Source organism: Chelonia mydas, chromosome 2, assembly GCF_015237465.2.
Source record: "Chelonia mydas isolate rCheMyd1 chromosome 2, rCheMyd1.pri.v2, whole genome shotgun sequence".
Classification (NCBI taxonomy): domain Eukaryota; kingdom Metazoa; phylum Chordata; order Testudines; family Cheloniidae; genus Chelonia; species Chelonia mydas.
The window spans coordinates 230217477-230237444 of NC_057850.1; the positions used below are offsets into that span (position 1 = coordinate 230217477).

Sequence of the window (19968 nt, forward strand, 5' to 3'; positions counted from 1 at the left end):
ACTTGACCACGATGGTGGTGGCTGCCATGTGGCCAAAGAGCTGTAGGCAAATTCTTGCCTGTATCTTGGGACGAATGGAGAGCATGCGTATGAGATGGGTAATAGTGAGGAATCTGTTGTGTGGGAGTGAGGCTCTGGTTCAGATTGAGTCCAGGTGAGCTCCGATGAACTCGATCCATTGTGTAGGTGTCAGGGTGGATTTTTGGAAGTTTATTTGCAGACCTAAGCTGTGGAAGAGGAAGATGGCGAAATGGGTAGCTCATAGTGTCTCGTTGTTTGAGTTGCCTTTGATGAGGCAATCGTCTAGGCAGGGGAAAGAGTATGATCCCGTGTCTGCAGAGGTGGGCTACGACTACGGCTAGGGTCTTGGAGAATACTCTCAGTGCTGTGGAGAGTTCGAAAGGGAGTACCCTGTGTTGAAAATGTTCGTGTCCGAGTGTGACTCGCAGGAAGCGTCTGTGGGCTGGATGAATGGATATGTGAAAATAGGCATCCTGTAGGTCGAAGGGCTGTGAACCAGTCCCCTTGTTCCACTGAGGATGTTATTGTGCCCAGTGTGACCATCTTAAATTTCTGTACACGTACAAATTTGTTCAGTCGGCATAGGTCTAGTATAGGCCTCCATCCCCCACTCTTCTTTTGGGTTAAAAAGTAGTGGGAGTAGACCCTTTTCCTTGATGTTGTGTCGGCACACGCTCCACTGCACCTAGCTGTAGAAGATAAGCCACTTCTATGCGAAGTAGGTGCAGAGGGACGGGGAAGGGTAGGATATAAAAGGGATGGAGTAATCAGACTGAACTATTTCCAAGACCCAATGGTCCTGTGTGATCTGCTGCCAGGCATGGTGGAAAACCTAGAGGCGGCAGCCAAATGGACAGTGGAGTCAAGGGGTGGTTGCGCAGACCCTCGACCAACACTTCAAAATTGTTGTTTGTTTCCCAATGGGTGGGAGGTAGCTGGTTGCGCTTGGTTTTGTCTGCACCTAGGAGGTCTAGCGCGATTCCTGGCTATATCGTATGGTCTGGGCTGGGGCCAATGATATTGTTCTGTGCGTGGCCTCTGATAAGATTGATACCGTTGTCTCCTGGGAAGGGATGGGTAGATGCCCAGGGTCCACAGGGTTGCTCTAGAGCAGGGGTCCCCAACACGGCACCCACCAGGACAGTTGTGTGCGCCCGCAGGACACCACACCACTGAAATGCCGCCAAGAAGAGTTGCCATTTCTCGGCAGCATTTCGGCCGCGGCGCTTCTTGTCGCTGCCGCTTCTCAGGGGCAGGGTGTCTGGCACCCACCACAGTCTTCTGGGAATAGGAATATGCTATTCCCACAGAAAGGTTGGGGACCACTGCTCTAGAGTCTTTCATGGTGTGAAGGACTTAGTCAGCTTTTTTTGCAAAAAGCTTATCTTTATCAAAGGGGAGGTCCTCCACTTTGGTCTGTAGGTCTTTGGGGATACCAGATGCAGACAGCCAGGAAGATCTGCGCATAACCACTGCAGTTGCGGTAGTGCGAGCTGCTGTGTCTGCCATGTCTAGAGATGCTTGTAGAGCCATTCTGGAGACCAACTGGTCCTGGACAAAGACTGACTTAAAGTCTGCTCTCCTGTCCTCCAGGATATGGGAGGTAAAATCAAAGAGTTTATTGTAATTGTTGAAGTCGTAGCTTGCAGGTAGGGCGGAATAATTTGCAATTCTAAATTGCAGAGTGAAGGAGGTATAAACCTTACGGCCCAAGAGGTCAAGACATTTGAGGTCCTTGTCTTGCGGGGTGGGAAGGTAGTGCGGCTGTTTCGTCCTGTGTGTCGCTGCATTCACTGCAAGAGAATTTGGTTGTGGATGAGAGAATAAGAAGTCTACATCCTTAGCAGGAACATAATATTTATGTTCAGCCTTTTTGCAAGTTGGTAGGATAGAGGCTGGGGTCTGCCGGAGGGTGCCTGCTGGTTCTAGGAACGCTTCATTTATGGGGAGCACAATCTTTGAGGGCACAGAGTGTTGGAGGATTTTGAGGAGTCTGTGTTGTGTATCCTGGACCTCCTCTAAAGGGATGTCCTGGCTGAGTGCCACCTTCTTGAAAAGTTCTTAGAATTGTTTAAAGTCGTCCACATTCTGTGGAGGCGGAGGCATGAGGGCTCCGTCTGGAGCTGATGGAGAGTTAGGAGTCGGTGAATCAGGGTATGGTCCATAGCCCACCTCTTCAGAGGGGGGTTTAGGCACTCTAGAAGTAGACGGAGCTGGAGACAGAGGCGCAGAAGGAGCTTGTGGTCTGGTGGAAGAAGCATGAGGGCGAGTGACAGTAGGAGCTGGCCAAGGGTACCACTGAGGCCAAGGCATGGGATACGAGAAGTTAGGTGCCGCCCACGAGGGGGCAAAGTGGTTGTGAGCCGTGACCTGAGATGCAAAAGGTTCTGGTGGAGGAAGAGAGACAGGTGGGGAGAACTCCGCCTGCTGCTGCATATCAGGCTCACTGTCAGTAAAGGTAGCCAGGTAGTTGGGGAAACCGGCTGGTCAAAGAGTGCGCACTGTGTCAAGGAGCAAAGAGTCAGGCTGTGGGGCCACTGAGAGGTCATCCTGACTTAAGAATTGCTGCTGCTGCTCCCTGGGCTGTGATCCTGCTGAGCATGATCTGTGCTCAGAAGTGTGCACAGACTTCTGTTTAGCTTTCCCCAGTGCCGCAGGCCGTTTGTAGGCACCCTGTGGGATGTCCACTGCTGCTGCTGGAGTGGCAGGCAGGCTCAGTGCCAGTATTCTTGTCAGCACCAGGGCAGAACGCGCTGTCGGCACTGGGTCTATTTTCGGTGCCGAGGGGACTGGTGCCAAGGAGAACTTCCCGGTACGGGAAGTCAGGTCCCTGCCTCTGCCCTCCGCGGGAACTGTGGCTGAAGTGCTAGGACGGTCAGAAGCACCTGCCTTCGGCACTGTCAGCACTGAGGGTAAGGATCTTGCAGGAGACCCTTTACCCTTTTGAAAGTCTCTGCACGGAGACAGTTGGGCTTCCTGCCTCTTCGCCTGAGAGGGTGAAGCCATGCTCCCAATTGGTTCCGACCTGGCTGGGGAGCGTGAGGGAGAGGATTTGCTATTGCCCGTCTCCATAGGTAGCTATAAGGATTTCTCCATCAGGAGCATTTTCAGCAGCAGGTCCCTGTCATGACGAGCCCTGGTTTTGAGGCTCGTACAATGGACACACTTGGCAGGGACGTGTGTCTCGCTGAGGCACTTCATACAACGCGACTGTCCGTCGGACCCTGGTATAGAGTCTTGACAGGAAGCACATTTCTTGAATCCTGAAGACCCTGGCATTATTGCACTAGGAATGCCAGGGGAGAGTGTCTCATTGGGAGACAAACTTGAGGAAAAAGAAGGGTTTTTTTGTTTTGTTTCTTTTAAACTAAGTAAGTATTCTAAAGGAAGGGAAATAACTGGGATGTTACTATTTCTACGTCTTTGTACTTGTTTCCTTCAGAGACCAGGGAAGAGGATCAGCACTGCCCCGAGTCCTGTCTTCAGCAGAGGATGGTTGAGAAGGAACCGAGGGGGGTGCAGGACACGCGCACTCAAGCAGACTCTAACGAGACTGCGAGACAGCAGCTGAGCGCATGTGTCCCGACCAGGCACTGCTACCAAAGATCTCAACGGCGCTGGGACACACCGTCACCTGGAGTGGAGCACCCACAGGGACAGCACTCGAAGAAGAAGGGACTATTATGATCATCTAGTCTAACTTCCAGCATAACACAGGCCATAGAACCTCACCCAATAATTCCTGCATTAAACCTGTAACTACTGTTTGAGTTGTAGCATGTGGAACACTCTCAGGCACATTTATTCTAAAGACTAGTATTTGTTTCTTACAGTTTCTGGCACAGGGTGTGTGTTATAAAGCTAAAAGAAAATCTCTCTTCCTGTAAACCTAGCTCAATCCAGTCCAGATCATAGGTTTAGTTTGGTAGCCAGCAATCAGAGATTAAACAAACTGCAATTTCAGCATATACAGTAGTGCTATTACACAGTATAGTATAATACCTGGACCAATTAAAATGACCTGATGATGCTGCGCATTGACATTATTACTGCAGAAAAGCCTACCATAATCCATGGAGCGTTCACTAATTATTTTATTTTGTAACAGCCTTACTACAATAGCCTTTTCTAATCTTATTTTTCCTAAACATTTCCTTTATTTTTCTCTGTAAAGATAAAAAAGTAACAGCAGCCTTGAGCTTTCTCAGTTTCTATCTCATGGCATCTGCAAATGTACAGCTTGAAAATCTCTGGAAATCTCACAATGACAACTCCCTCAGTAACCCAGTCTTTGGTGCGCCAATACCACTGCGATTCCAATATTTCAACTTTCAGAATAACCACTTGACTGAATGCATACACTCAAGAAACGGCATTATGTACTTTGGTTACATTAATATTCAAAGATGAATTTACCACTACACGTTTTCCTCGTCCATTCTATTGCGGTATTTAGAAAAATGAAAGCCCCTGAAGTTAACCATTTCTTTCTCAAAGAAGGAGATACAAATTTAAGGATATTTAAGGGTAATGCATGAATTTCTAGAAGCCCAGTACTTAGCTTTTTCAATCCTACTTTGCTTCCAATCATAAATAGAGATGCTTAAGACTATGGAGGGGGTGAAGGGCTCACTCCGAGCCAAGTTGGCAAATTGAAAAGGACAGAAGAATTTGCATTAAGTCCACATGAAAATATTCTGTAATTGCTACTCTAATTCTTTAAAGAAAGTGAATACAGGAATTGTTCTCCTCCCTTTTCTCCTCTTCCCCCACCCTCGCCCCCCAAGTTCTCTAACCAGTCTATGAGCCTGTACTATTTTGGGCTGTGATCATCTAAGTACTTTAATAATCTTGGAGATCATAGAATCATAGAATATCAGGGTTGGAAGAGACCTCAGAAAGTCATCTAGTCCAACCCCCTGCTCAAAGCAGGACCAATCCCCAACTAAATCATTCCAGCCAGGGCTTTGTCAAGCCTGACCTTAAAAACCTCAAAGGAAGGAGATTCCACCACCTCCCTAGGTAACGCATTCCAGCGTTTCACCACCCTCCTAGTGAAAAAGTTTTTCCTAATATCCAACCTAAACCTCCCTCACTGCAACTTAAGACCATTACTCCTTGTTCTGTCATCAGCTACCACTGAGAACAGTCTAGATCCATCCTCTTTGGAACCCCCTTTCAGGTAGTTGAAAGCAGCTATCAAATCCCCCCTCATTCTTCTCTTCCGCAGACTAAACAATCCCAGTTCCCTCAGCCTCTCCTCATAAGTCATGTGTTCCAGTCCCCTAATCATTTTTGATGCCCTGCGCTGGACTCTTTCCAATTTTTCCGCATCCTTCTTGTAGTGTGCGGCCCAAAACTGGACACAGTACTCCAGATGAGGCCCCACCAATGTCGAATAGAGGGGGACAATCACGTCCCTCAATCTGCTCGCTGTGCCCCTACTTATACATCCCAAAATGCCACTGGCCTTCTTGGCAACAAGGGCACACTGCTGACTCATATCCAGCTTCTCGTCCACTGTAACCCCTAGGTCCTTTTCTGCAGAACTGCTGCCGAGCCATTCGGTCCCTAGTCTATAGTGGTGCATGGGATTCTTCCGTCTTAAGTGCAGGACTCTGCACTTGTCCTCGTTGAACCTCATCAGATTTCTTTTGGTCCAATCCTCTAATTTATCTAGGGCCCTCTGTATCCTATCCCTACCCTCCAGCGTATCTACCTCTCCTCCCAGTTTAGTGTCATCTGCAAACTTGCTGAGGGTGCAATCCATACCATCCTCCAGATCATTTATGAAGACATTGAACAAAACCGGCCCCAGGAACGACCCTTGGGGCACTCCACTTGATACTGGCTGCCAACTAGACATGGAGCCATTGATCACTACCTGTTGAGCCCGACAATCTAGCCAACTTTCTATCCACCTTACAGTCCATTCATCCAGCCCATACTTCTTTAACTTGCTGGCAAGAATACTGTGGGAGACCATGTCAAAAGCTGTGCTAAAGTCAAGGAACAACACGTCCACTGCTTTCCCCTCATCCACAGAGCCAGTTATCTCGTCATAGAAGGCAATTAGATTAGTCAGGCATGATTTGCCCTTGGTGAATCCATGCTGACTGAATCCATTCCTGATCACTTTCCTCTCGTGTAAGTGCTTCAGAATTGATTCCTTGAGGACCTGCTCCACGATTTTTCCAGGGACTGAGGTGAGGCTGACTTGCCTGTAGTTCCCAGGATCCTCCTCCTTCTCTTTTTTAAAGATGGGCACTACATTAGCCTTTTTCCAGTCGTCCGGGACTTCCCCCGATCGACATGAGTTTTCAAAGATAATGGCCAATGGCTCTGCAATCACATTCGCCAACTCCTTTAGCACACTCGGATGCAGCGCATCAGGTCCCATGGACTTGTGCTCGTCCAGCTTTTCTAAATAGTCCCGAACCACTTCTTTCTCCACAGAGGGCTGGTCACCTCCTCCCCATGCTGTGCTGCCCAGTGCAGTAGTCTGGGAGCTGACCTTGTTCGTGAAGACAGAGGCAAAAAAAGCATTGAGTACGTTAGCTTTTTCCGCATCCTCTGTCACTAGGTTGCCTCCCTCATTCAGTAAGGGGCCCACACTTTCCTTGACTTTCTTCTTGTTGCTAACATATCTGAAGAAACCCTTCTTGTTACTCTTAACATCTCTTGCTAGCTGCAACTCCAGGTGTGATTTCGCCTTCCTGATTTCACTCCTGCATCCCCGAGCAATATTTTTATACTCTTCCCTGGTCATTTTTCCAATCTTCCACTTCTTATAAGCTTCTTTTTTGTGTTTAAGATCAGCAAGGATTTCACTGTTAAGCCAAGCTGGTCGCCTGCCATATTTACTATTCTTTCTACACATCGGGATGGTTTGTCCCTGTAACCTCAATAAGGATTCTTTAAAATACAGCCAGCTCTCCTGGACTCCTTTCCCTCTCATGTTATTCTCCCAGGGGATCCTGCCCATCAGTTCCTGGAGGGAGTCAAAGTCTGCTTTTCTGAAGTCCAGGGTCCGTATCCTGCTGCACTCCTTTCTTCCCGTGTCAGGATCCTGAACTCGACCATCTCATGGTCACTGCCTCACAGGTTCCTATCCACTTTCGCTTCCCCTACTAATTCTTCCCGGTTTGTGAGCAGCAGGTCAAGAAGAGCCCTGCCCCTAGTTGGTTCCTCCAGCACTTGCACCAGGAAATTGTCCGCTACGTTTTCCAAAAACTTCCTGGATTGTCTGTGCACCGCTGTATTGCTCTCCCAGCAGATATCAGGGTGATTGAAGTCGCCCATGAGAACCAGGGCCTGCGATCTAATAACTTCCATGAGTTGCCGGAAGAAAGCCTCGTCCACCTCATCCCCCTGGTCCGGTGGTCTGTAGCAGACTCCCACCACGACATCACTCTTGTTGCTCACACTTCTAAACTTAATCCAGAGACGCTCAGGTTTTTCTGCAGTTTCATACTTGAGCTCTGAGCAGTCATACTGCTCCCTTACATACAGTGCAACTCCCCCACCTTTTCTGCCCTGCCTGTCCTTCCTGAACAGTTTATACCCATCCATAACAGTACTCCAGTCATGCGAGTTATCCCACCAAGTCTCTGTTATTCCAGTCACATCATAATTCCTTGACTGTGCCAGGACTTCCAGTTCTCCCTGCTTGTTTCCCAGGCTTCTTGCATTTGTATATAGGCACTTGAGATAACTCGCTGATCGTCCCTCTTTCTCAGTATGAGGCAGGAGCCCTGCCCTCTCATGCGCTCCTGCTCGTGCTTCCTCCTGGTATCCCACTTCCCCACTTACCTCAGGGCTTTGGTCTCCTTCCCCGGGTGAACCTAGTTTAAAGCCCTCCACACTAGGTTAGCCAGCCTGCTTGTGAAGATGCTCTTCCCTCTCTTCGTTAGGTGGAGCCCGTCTCTGCCTCGCACTCCTCCTTCTTGGAACACCATCCCATGGTCAAAGAATCCAAAGCCTTCTCTCCGACACCACCTGCGTAGCCATTCGTTGACTTCCACGATTCGACGGTCTCTACCCAGGCCTTTTCCTTCCACGGGGAGGATGGACGAGAAGACCACTTGTGCCTCAAACTCCTTTATCCTTCTTCCCAGAGCCACATCATCTATTCACTATGTTTGCGACAAGTCTATACACAAACACTGGGACCTATGCTTCCTCCACCATGCAGAAATCATAAGATGAAGGCCTCTAGTAGCACTTAAGTGAGTCAAGTAATGAAATGAGGAAGGAATCAGCTGAGTGAAGCAGACAAAGACAAACTTCAAACATTCACTTTTCAGAGAGTCAATTTTGTCTTCCAAAACTATCAACAATAGTTGTGGGCTTTCTCTGCTCTATACTTTGCAAACTAAAATCAGATTCTCTCAGACCAGGAATGAGTCAAAGAGGGAAGAATGAATGATTGCATACGTTTTTGCTGGTTTTACTTACTACAACAGGAATGTACTGTCGGAACAATCCAGCATTTGCAGGGGATGGACTGGATGATCTAATACAACTTTTCCATCTCTAACTTTTTAGAGCTGTACACACTAGTCCAAGTTCACAGAAAGGATATTTCTATCCAATTGTACTGAATGAAGAGAGATCCAAAAAAGAAAGCCAGTGTAGCAAATCATACACACTAGCATAACATTCTTACAGAAAATGCTGTAATTATAGATGCTCACATGAAACAGCTGTAGACAAAGTGACAGATAATTTTTAAAATTAAAAATTTTCTATTTATTGCAGCTTTTTAAGCCGTCTGGCCTTTAGAAAGCAAGCCTTCTGACCAGTTTGCAGCCCTGAAGAATAGCTTCTACAAATTGCTGCTCGTACATTACCACTAATAACCAATACTAGCAAGAGCAAGCTTTTCCCTTAAAAAATGAGCTTTGTCCCTAAATGAGGAGCTCTGTCCACCTCATGTACAGAAATACGAGGATTCAGTTACTACTAATTCAATATGCTTTTTCCTCCAACTTCCTTCTTCGCTTTGTGTAGGTTTAAAAGAAAAGCTACCTCAGTACCAAAACACTATTTGGCCATAAGCTACAGTGCATCCCTCTGCTTTAAAATATCAGCCTCCCTCCCACTGCCTACCTGATTGCATGCATTTGTCCTCACAAAGTACAGTAGACATTTAAGACTATTGCTGTAAAATTCACCTTTCAAATTGCATTCCAGACCCTAGAACAAAGCAGTAATGCCTCTGAAACTCTGAAACAGGGGAAATAGTAAGGCTGGATAGGACACTAACTCCTATGCCTAACTGTATTAACTGTTCTTGTCTATAAAATCTAAGTGTTGCCTTCCCTGAAACTGGATACAAGACTGGATATCTTTTGAAAAGATATGTTACAGCTCAAACAGAAGTTAATGAGTGAGATTCTATGGCCGGTGTTATGCCAGGCCATAGAATCTCAGACTAGATCCGGGTGGGTAAACTTTTTGGCCTGAGGGCCACATCTGGGTACAGAAATTGTATGGCAGGCCATGAATGCTCAATTGGGGGCTGGGGTGTGGGAAGGGATGAGGGCTCCGGTTGGGGGAGAAATGAGCAGTTCAGAGTACAGGAGCGGGCTCTTGGCTAGGATTGAGGGGTTCGTTCGGAGGGGGATCAGGGCTGGGGTAGGGGTGCAGAAGGAGGTCGGGGTGCAGGCTCCGGGCAGCACTTACCTCAAGCAGCTCCCAGACCCATCTCCGGCTCCTATGCGGAGGTGCGACCAGGCGGCTCTGTGCACTGCCCCATCCACAGGTGCTGCACCTGCAGCTCCCATTGGCCACGGTTCCCGGCTAGTGGGAGCTGCGGGCGTGGTGCCTGGGGCAGGGGCACCATGCGGAGCCCCCTGGCTTCCCCTATGTGTAGGAGCCAGAGGGGGGACATGCCGCTGCTTCTGGGACCGCACAGAGCCACAGCACACGTGGAGCAGGGCAAGCCCCCGATTCCGCTACCCAGCTGGAGCACTGGAGTGGGGCAAGCCCTAGCCCCTGCTCCCCGGCAGGAGCTTGAGGGCCGGATTAAAACATCTGATGGGCTGGATCCGGCCCATGGGCCATAGTTTGCCCACCTCTAGACTAGAATATCACAATGGTCCTTCTTTCGGCCTTAAAAAAAAAAAAAAAAAAAAAACTATGAAACAACCTTCCGAATGGAATTAATATATAAGAGGAAGTGTGGGATTAGAGGGATCAGGAATGAACTCTACCTTGAGTTTACCTTGGAGAGGCTGAGCAGACAGTAGAAGCTCTATACTTCAGTGTGACTACTCACATGTATGAAGTTAATTTTTGGAAGGATCAGAATCTAAGAGTACATCTACACTGGAATAAAAGACTCGTGGCAAAGCCACAGCTGGTCCAGGTCAGCAGACTCAGGTTCACAGGGCTAAAAATTGCTGCATAGATGTTCGGGCTTGGGCTGGAGCCCAAACTCTGGGACCCTCCCCCTCACAATGGTCCTAGAGCTCAGGCTCCAGCCTGTGTGTGAATGTCTACACAGCAATTTTACAGGCCCACAGCCCTCGCCCATGAGCCTGAGTTAGCTTACCCAGGCCAGCCATGAGTGTTTAATTGCTGTGTACATATACCTTAAGAGAGAACTCATCAATACCTAATTTCATCTCTGGATTAGTTTAGTTATTAACACATTATTGCAGAACCAGACTGGGAACAACCACTAGTGCACAACTCATACCTTTTTAGTGATCCTATTGGCAGCCTGACCAATTAAAGTCAGCCAGTAAGGTGCCTGGGGTGAAATGAAATCCACAGTGCCTATAAAGGTCAGTGGAGCACAGGGGGTGAAGCCCATAGAGCAAATGAGAATGATAATGGAATACTGTTCCTTCTAGTTTGTTGCTGTTACTTATCTCTTACCAGAGAAGATTAAGATATGTAAAGAGTCCCTTGACAATCTGAAAATAATTCTGATCAAATATTGACAAAAAGGTTCTTTCCTTGATTTCTAATTACTACCATCATTAGAAGACCATCTGCCTGTCTCCCCAAAACAAGTTATCCTCAGTACTTATAAAATTATAACTTGCAATAAAGATCCCTTTTTCCTTGGCTTGTACTGTAACACGCAGAAATTACACTGTAAAATCAACAAATTAATTTGAAAACACTGCAGTCTCCTTTTCACATCTAGCATTACCAGCTGTTATATTTAATTTTTTTCCACAAAAAATCCTAGCACCTAGAGATCTGTGATTATATAGGAATCTTCGCTTTCAAAAAAAAAAAAGGTTTCCATCTCACATGGTCGTAGAGAGAAGCTTGAAAGTGTGACTTCAAACATACCTCATGGCCTCAAAAAACAAAAACAAAAATCCTTAAAATTTGTTTTTAACACAATAATTATTTTTAAACCACACTCGGTTGTTGGGGCCTGACTCATGATTTTTGAATGCTGATTTCTGAACCATTTATACAATGGGATGACAGAAGTTAATTTTACTGCTTATGTTCAGTTACCATCCAGTAGCCATTTTTCATAGTAACTATTTGTTGAACTTAAGCTTGTACTACTTTTGGAGGTCATCCTACTTTTATCAAGTTTCATTACCTCCTTCCACCCCTTCAGGTTACAGCAGCTAAGCTAATAGCTGCACCACTTCCACGAACTCAGGATAGGCAAATTTGTGTCTGTGGTAACTGTTTCCACATCAATAAGCCAAATACAGAACGTATTAGGTCACACCTTTGAGGACTGCTATAAAGTAAGCATTAATTCATTGTTACTATGAAGGATTTAAGGACAATGCTACCCATAAAGACTTCCTCAAATCTTGCTTAAAATACTATCAGAGGGACAATACATTGAGTAGTACTACAGTTTGACAACTGTTACAAATTTTGCTGAATTACAAGCACTTGTGGCATGGATTGCTACACCTCCGACTGATTCAGCTGAGACTTCAGAATTTACTTTCAATTTGAGTTATCCCTATATTAGAGGTTCAAGACATACCATACCGTAGGCATGGTACATTTCTAACCAGCTGATTGGTCTTATTTTACTGCTTTAAGCAATCTGAGTATTTTTTAGATTGTTTTGCATACTTCCATGGCATGCTTTGATTTCTGGTTGTTGATCATTTTCATAGCAGGACACTTTACTGAAGTATCCTTCCAAACTTACTTTATAGTCATGCTTTAGTTCAATATATTTATATGCAAAACACAATTTCCAGTGGAGACAAGCCAATAAACAGAACAGCTTACTAAAATTTCAGTTGACTTTGTTAAAGGAAATTATTTTAAATTAATGTGGCTATTGAACTGTTGCCACACTTGACCTCAGAAAACATATTCCTTCTAATTTTTGCTGTGAACATTTATTTATTTAAGCTAAACTCCAGGTCTTGAATGTTGACCATAAAGACATCTCAGATTTCCTGCTACTATTTAGTATTCTCTTTCTAAACAAGGGCAAACAACATATGTTTGCTGCATTAGTGTATACTGCCAGAACATCACTATTAAATGAAATCATCTATGTATTTTTGGTAGAATCTTATTTAACAACTTCCATCCCTGACAGAAGCAGAGAGTTAGTTGAAACAAGGCTGTTTTGTTTTTGCTGAGCAGCAGTTCGATCACTGGTTTACTAGATGGCACTCAAAACATTTTTCCATATGCTCTTCTCAAAGAGAATCTGACTTAAATGTGGTTTACCTTTACCAGTGAATGAAGGCTTTTTTCACCAAACATATCCCAGAGGAAGGTCAGGTCTTCCTGGCTGTCCACATGTGGCTGCAGCTGGGCTGGCAATGCAGCCAGCAGCTCATACAGACCTATAAAATGAAAATAAAACACAAAGTGTAATCTAAGGGTGACCTCATTAATTTCACTTAACAGTTCTGTGTAATTGGCTGCCTGGAGCATGTCATTTTAACTGGATAGGGAGTCTGGAGTATCCAGCAAAACCTAAACTTAAAGAATCAAAGGGAACATTTTTTTAAATTACTAGGAAAAGCAGATATTAACAGTGTACATTTTACCTTGTCCAAGTATCAAGCTTGTATATCCATATCTATTTACATAAGACTATACAGAAAATTCATAAAGATTTTTGAAGGACAAAACCTGAAAAAAAAAATACATTCCTGTGCTTAATCGTTATTCCATTACCCTTGATGTTAGCCAAAGAGTGAAATGAGTCATGAATAGGAAAAACTTCCTTAAAAGAACAGAAACTGGAGAGGGTGGTCCATTAAAAAGAGTTCATGGTTTCTCTAAATATTTCTTGCTAATATATTGCTTAATACATTTTTTTATCCTGCTTCCAGCAGAGATTTACAGCAAGACAAAAGAAACTACATTGTTAGTTATGGAGTAGCCAGATCTTTAGTACACCACCACATACATGCATAAGCTACATTTTAAAGTTTTTAGGTGTGCAACATTTATCCAAGGTTCTCTAGAAGTGTTAAAGTAACTGCTGCTCCCAGTGGCACACCTCTCTAACAGTCTCCCGGGGCAGACAGTAGCGCAGTGTTCCACAGTAGCATACAGCATAAACTATCCATCATGCACACAGACCATCAAACTGTTGTCCAAGAAATGTAGCAACAGTGCTTGCAGCAGCACTCTTTAGGGAGGTAACCTGGCAGGAGTTGATATCAATTCATAGCACATGCTTAATTTTCCAGTGGGATTACTTGGGGTAAAAAGGACAAAATGCCTTTTTCTCCTTTCTGCTGTCTACAAAAACACCAATAACCTCCTGGGATGCACTATACATGATCCTGGTATTATTTCTAGGCTGAGTAAGTGCTGCTGTTCCTCACAAGCACAGACTTACAAGATATTTAACTAGTAAAGCACATTATGGTAAATTATAGGTTGCCTATCACTATTATGCCTATTATCTCCGAAAAACATAAGATTTAAATATTTTATTAATGCACATTGTTTCACAATCTTTTAAGGCATCATTTGTCCCTTCTAAAATTAAATATAGCACCTTTGGGATCTGATTATTTAACATTTCTCTCTCTTTTTGTTGGCTTTGAGTACAGTATTGTGGAAAAAATGTTCCTTCCAGTTACATTCTTTTCTGTGGTCCAAATGTTTTTGGTGGTTGACATTCATTTCTCTCAAAATCTTGCTTTTATTTAAATCTGTTCTTGTTTATGCTTCAGAAATACTATAAAAAGAGGATATAACTCAAACCACTACAATTTTGCACGGATACAAAAAACACAGAGCCTTAGCCAACTACATCTTAGGATCAGTGGTTGTACTCACACCCAAAGATCACAAGTTCAAAATAGGATGCTTGGCTCTTAGTCTCTGGATTAATAGAAGTTAGGCACCTGGTGTAAATGGATATGTGCAGCACTATGTGGTTTAAACATAGACTTGGCTGTTATTTGAGTTTATTCACAAAAGTCTGATAGAGAGTCACTGTAGTTATCAAAAAGATATTCGAGCCTAAGTTAATTGTATCCAGTTTGCAAATTAATTCCAATTCAGCAGTCTCTCGTTGGAGTCTGTTTTTGAAGTTTTTTTGTTGAAGAATTGCAACTTTTAGGGCTGTAATTGAGTGACCAGAGAGATTGAAGTGTTCTCCGACTGGTTTTTGAATGTTATAATTCTTGACGTCTGATTTGTGTCCATTTACTCTTTTACGTAGAGACTGTCCAGTCTGACCAATATACATGGCAGAGGGGCATTGCTGGCACATGATGGCATATATCACATTGACAGATGTGCAGGCAAATGAGCCTCTGATAGCGTGGCTGATGTGATTAGGCCCTTTGATGGTGTCCCCCGAATAGATATGGGGACACAGTTGGCAACAGGCTTTGTTGCAAGGATAGGTTCCTGGGTTAGTGGTTCTGGTGTGTGGTTGCTGGTGAGTATTTGTTTCAGGTTGGGGGGCTGTCTGTAAGCAAGGATTGGTCTGTCTCCCAAGATCTGTGAGAGTGATGGGTCGTCCTTCAGGATAGGTTGTGGATCTTTGATGATGCGTAGGAGAGGTTTTAGTTGGGGGCTGAAGGTGATGGCTAGTGACATTCTGTTATTTTCTTTGTTGGGCCTGTCCTGTAGTAGGTGACTTCTGGGTACTCAAATACTCACCAGCAACCACACACCACACAACAGAACCACTAACTTAGGCTTGAATAGAGACTGGGAGTGGATGGGTCATTACACAAAGTAAAACTATTTCCCCATGTTTATTCCCACCCCCCACTGTTCCTCAGACGTTCTTGTCAACTGCTGGAAATGGACCACCTTGATTATCACTATAAAAGGTCCCCCCCCCACTCCCTCCCCCAACTCTCCTGCTGGTAATAGCTCATCTTAAGTGATCGCTCTCCTTACAGTGTGTATGGTAACACCCATTGTTTCATGTTCTCTATGTATATAAATCTTCCCACTGTATTTTCCACTGAATGCATCCGATGAAGTGAGCTGTAGCTCACGAAAGCTTATGCTCAAATAAATTTGTTAGTCTCTAAGGTGCCACAAGTACTCCTTTTCTTTTTGTGAATACAGACTAACATGGCTGCTACTCTGAAAACTGTAGTTATCAGCTGCTCAAAGTTACATTCATCATTCTGAGTGGGGAAACAAGTGCTTGATAAAAGGAAAAATTAAAATTGGAAAAGTAAAAATGTAATTAGGCACTGACTGAATTCTTACTGAAAACTAAGATTTCCTATATACCCGGATTTATAGAGTTCTGGTTTTGCACACTTAATTCTCCAGCCAATTGTGTTATTACAATAGCATGTATCCTTCACAATAAACGAAGTCTATGTTTACACTGCACTTTCATTGCTCAAGGGCCAATTGAACAAAAAAGGTTTTAATGACGAAAAGCACTGGTGCGGACAGCACTTTGTCGGCAGGAGGTGCTCTCCCGCTGATGAATCTATCGCCCCTTCTTGTGAGTTATTTTATTTTGTTGTCAGGAGAGCTCTCTCCTGGTGACAAAGAGCAGCTACACTGCATGCCTTACAGGGGCAAGGCTTAAGCAGCATGGCTGTGCCACTGCAAACTGCACAGTGTAGACTTAGCCTAAGACATGACTGTTTGAAAGTAGGAGTGGAAAATAGAAGACTTAGCCTTACACTGTGGCACAACCACCATTTAGGAACACGTCATATCTACCATTCACAGGAAAGAAAATATTAACTTGAGCCGTTTCCTCTAAGTAAAGATGCTGGTTGGAATAACCATTTTCTCTTAACAGACCTATTCCTATTTTGCCATAAAATGTGCTACAAAATACACTTGTTTCGCCCTTGTATCAGGTCACTGTACCTTGACTCTCAGACAATTAAATCTTCAAAGAAAAATTAAAATAGTCACAAAAATAGAGGTTCAAATATTAAAGTGATAATACAACAGTACAGATTTCACAGGCTAGGCACTGTATACCTTTTTTGGAATATGATATATTATCAGTGTTATGCTGTAAACTGAGCTTGATGTAACCTGTTAATTTCTCTCACCCACCACAAACAGGAAGAAAATTCAAAGTTAATGCTATATCGTTAATTTGCTATTCTGTCATTCTCACTCTCTTGTGTTTGACTTGAAAGAGGAAAAAAATGGCTTTAAGCTTCTTCATGACTGTGATGCTGTATGACTGGAACATGACCATTTATATAATTAGTATTACCACTATTAGACAATTGCAACAAATCTTGAACAAAGTATATCATGTAAGGTACCAATGGAAAAGTTGTGATTTGCTAAGTATGGTTATCCTGTTTATATCTATCATTTTTGTATCTGAAGTTATAGATATTGACTGTGTACTGGCATCCTACATATGTGCTGGTTTCAGAGTAGCAGCCGTGTTAGTCTGTATTCGCAAAAAGAAAAGGAGGACTTGTGGCACCTTACAGACTAACAAATTTATCTGAGCATAAGCTTTCGTGAGCTACAGCTCACTTCCTCGGATGCATCGATGAGCATATGCTCAGATAAATCTGTCAGTCTCTAAGGTGCCACAAGTACCCCTTTTCTTTCTACATATGTGCTGTATTCCTGTGGTGACACCCTCCAGGTAATTTACATCCAGTCTGGTCAACACATTGTCAATGAGCTATTCAAACTGATGGCCCATCAAAGAATACTTAGCTCTCACAATGGGTCATAGCAGAAGCTTGTGCCCGCCTGGTGAGCCTGCCTGTGAATGCTTTAGCCAGAAAATGGGTAGTGCTCCTATGAGTTATCAAACATGCAAGGGCATGTGATTTGCTCACATGACCCTGGTCTCCATCTTGTGCGTGCAATTTTCCACAAACTAAGATTGAGAGCAGTCCCTCCACATGGGAGAAAGTATAAAGGACCCTGGAAGCATCTCCATTTTGCCTCTTTCCTGCTCTGATCTCTGGACTTACACTGAAAGGAGCATTCCAATCAATGGACTGAGGACCTTCCAATTGTTGGGAAGTTACCAGAGACTTTACAAGCCAGCAGTTTATTCCATCACAGCTTCAAACCTGATACAAGAACTTTTCAGTGAGTGTATGTATTTGATTTCCTTAACCATTTTAACTCTTTCATTCTTTTCTCTTATAAATAAACCTTTAGATATTAGATACTAAAGGATAGGCAACAGCGTGTTTATTAGGTAAGATCTGAGTTATATATTGACCTAGGTATGCTGCTGATCTTTTAAGATCAGAAGAACACTTTGATGAAATTGGTTTTCAATAACCATTCATCATTAAGTTTAGTGTCTGGGTGGTGAAACAAGGACTGGGATGCCTAAGGAAACTGCAGTTTGGACTTCTTGTTAACAAGTGTGGTGAAACAGAAGTTTACTTTTGGTTCTGGCTTGGTATATCTAATAATAAAATAACCACCAGTTTGGAGAGAGTCTGCTCTATTTCTCACTATTCATCCTGAATTTGGCATCCTCAGCTGTGACCCACTGAGGCATGGTGACAATGACACAAGGAAATCATGAAGATTTTTTGGTTTACTTTTTATAAAGGAGTTTCCTCTCTGGATTTTATATTAAAAATTCAGGTCCTGTCTACCTTGGAAGACACCATAGCAGTTAAAGAACTAGTGAACTGATGACATCACAGGAACCAAGAGGCTGAAACGTGGAGAAATTCTTAGACTGTTTTACACACATTTAATTTCAATGACTAAGCAAAAGTTTGGAGAAAAGATGGGTTAATTAAAAATTCACTCACCCCAATGCAGAGAGAATTTTTCAAATCACTATTTTGTTTATGTTGTGGTTCATCCACCATTTTTGTATTCCTTCTTGTTGGGCCAGTTAGCACCCTTTTCGGTTAAGACAGGAAAGAGGGTGCTATGTGACCTAGGTAATCTGCCCAGTAACAAGAGGGCATAAAAGGTCTCTGCACCCAGTGCCATAGGCTCTCCAGCCTGGTGGCAGTCCAGTGTTTAGGGTGTCCTAGCCGAGACTGTGTGTCAACAAAAGAAGAGATCTGCCTGTCGTTCTTGTTCCCAATCCTGAGCGTGTCTGCTCCTGAATCCTTGTATTGTGTGGTCATGTGTCTCCGGTTCCTGACATCGTTGGTGATCCTGCTGTGCCCCTGGATGTGTGTGTATGTTCCCTGTCCAGAATAGCCTCTGATCCAGTGATGTACTGACTTACCTGAATTAGCTGTATACCTATCTTATGTTTGTTTGGGGTCTCTGGCTTAAGGCCAATTTGCTCAATTAACAATGGAGTGCTTTGTGTTACCCTTTTATGTGAACTGTTATTTAGTTGGGAGTCCTGTTTAATACATTTGACTTTGTATTTTATATCCTGTTTGCTTTGCGTTATTCCTGTGAATATCACCTCCAGTGACATATACAAGATGGAGTACGAGTCTGTAGGGTGAATTTAGCTAATGGCTAAATTCAGTAGCTCCCTGTTGAATACCCTTACCGGGTTAACATATTTCTGGTGACCGCAGCAGGACTCCCATCTGGTGATTTAATCATAGGCTGGCTCTCGTGGTGTTTTGGTGTAGATACCTTGTATTGATTTGTTTTATTTGCCCTTACCTTATGATCCGCTCGGTGTGTTAATAGCGGTCCACTGACCGTGTGGGTGGGTAGCTGATTGCGGGATGCTGAGTCAGCAGCTGCACTGAGTCAGTAGACATTGCGGTGGCCTGTGTGCCACCAATCCTTCGTTGGTGTGATTCCAGGAGAGGAATCTGACCAGTGGGTCAGAAAAGACACATGTGAAGGCAACCAGTGTACCGTCAGCGCTTGCTGGGAGGTACCTGGTTGGGGACATGTAAGTCCTAACCAGGCTTGAAGAAGCAGCTCAGCCCTGCTACCTCTGTGTGGCTTTGTTCTAATTGGGTATGGACCAGTGTGCCCGGGGCAGGCCGGAGCAAATGGCTCGGCACTGTTGGCTTGGCCAGATTGATCAACCAGCAGCCTGTTTGTGTCAGGACCAGTGGATCCTGAGTTCATCCCGGTGGTTATCTGGTAAGTGGTAAGCCCGATTAGGTGCCAACTTGTATGGTGGGCCTGACTCGTGGGTAGGTGGGCATTGGCTCCGATAGCTGGTGGGCCCTGCTTGAGAGACAGAAGCTACTGTGTAGCTCAGCAGCCCTGTGAGAGTATGAAAAGGCTTCACAGCACACGCCAGTCCAATTGATTGGGTCCTGCATACTGCTTAGTATACTGAAGTCAGTGGTCTGTGTGCCACTAGTTTTGTGAAGAGTCTGTGGTAGGTCAGACTACAGTCATGAGTAACAAGATGTATGGAGCAGATGCCAGAGAAAAATAAAAATTCATTCAATTATTGTGCGGATTTGGGAAGTTTAAAAACCCATGGGCACCAGGGTTGTTTAAAGGGACAGAAGCATATTCCATCCTATGTCAAAAATGGGAGGAATTCTTAGTAGAATTAAGAAAGAGCACTCATATATGGGTTAGCTATGGTTGGCAAAGAACTTACTAAACGCTGTGGGGAACAAGATC

At 44.2% G+C, this 19968-nt stretch overlaps 1 protein-coding gene across 6 annotated transcripts in view; it reads right to left on the reverse strand.

The window, feature by feature from the left end:
- Nucleotides 1-19968, reverse strand: part of MPP7 (membrane palmitoylated protein 7) — a 334940-nt gene that overhangs the window by 188248 nt on the left and 126724 nt on the right. For 5 of the 6 annotated variants that reach the window (XM_043541382.1, XM_043541383.1, XM_043541384.1 and 2 more), the window contains one exon: nucleotides 12712-12830. In XM_043541382.1, coding sequence (XP_043397317.1) covers nucleotides 12712-12830 — 119 coding nt within the window. The remainder of the gene's footprint in view (nucleotides 1-12711; nucleotides 12831-19968) is intronic. The other variant, XM_043541387.1, reaches the window with a different exon arrangement.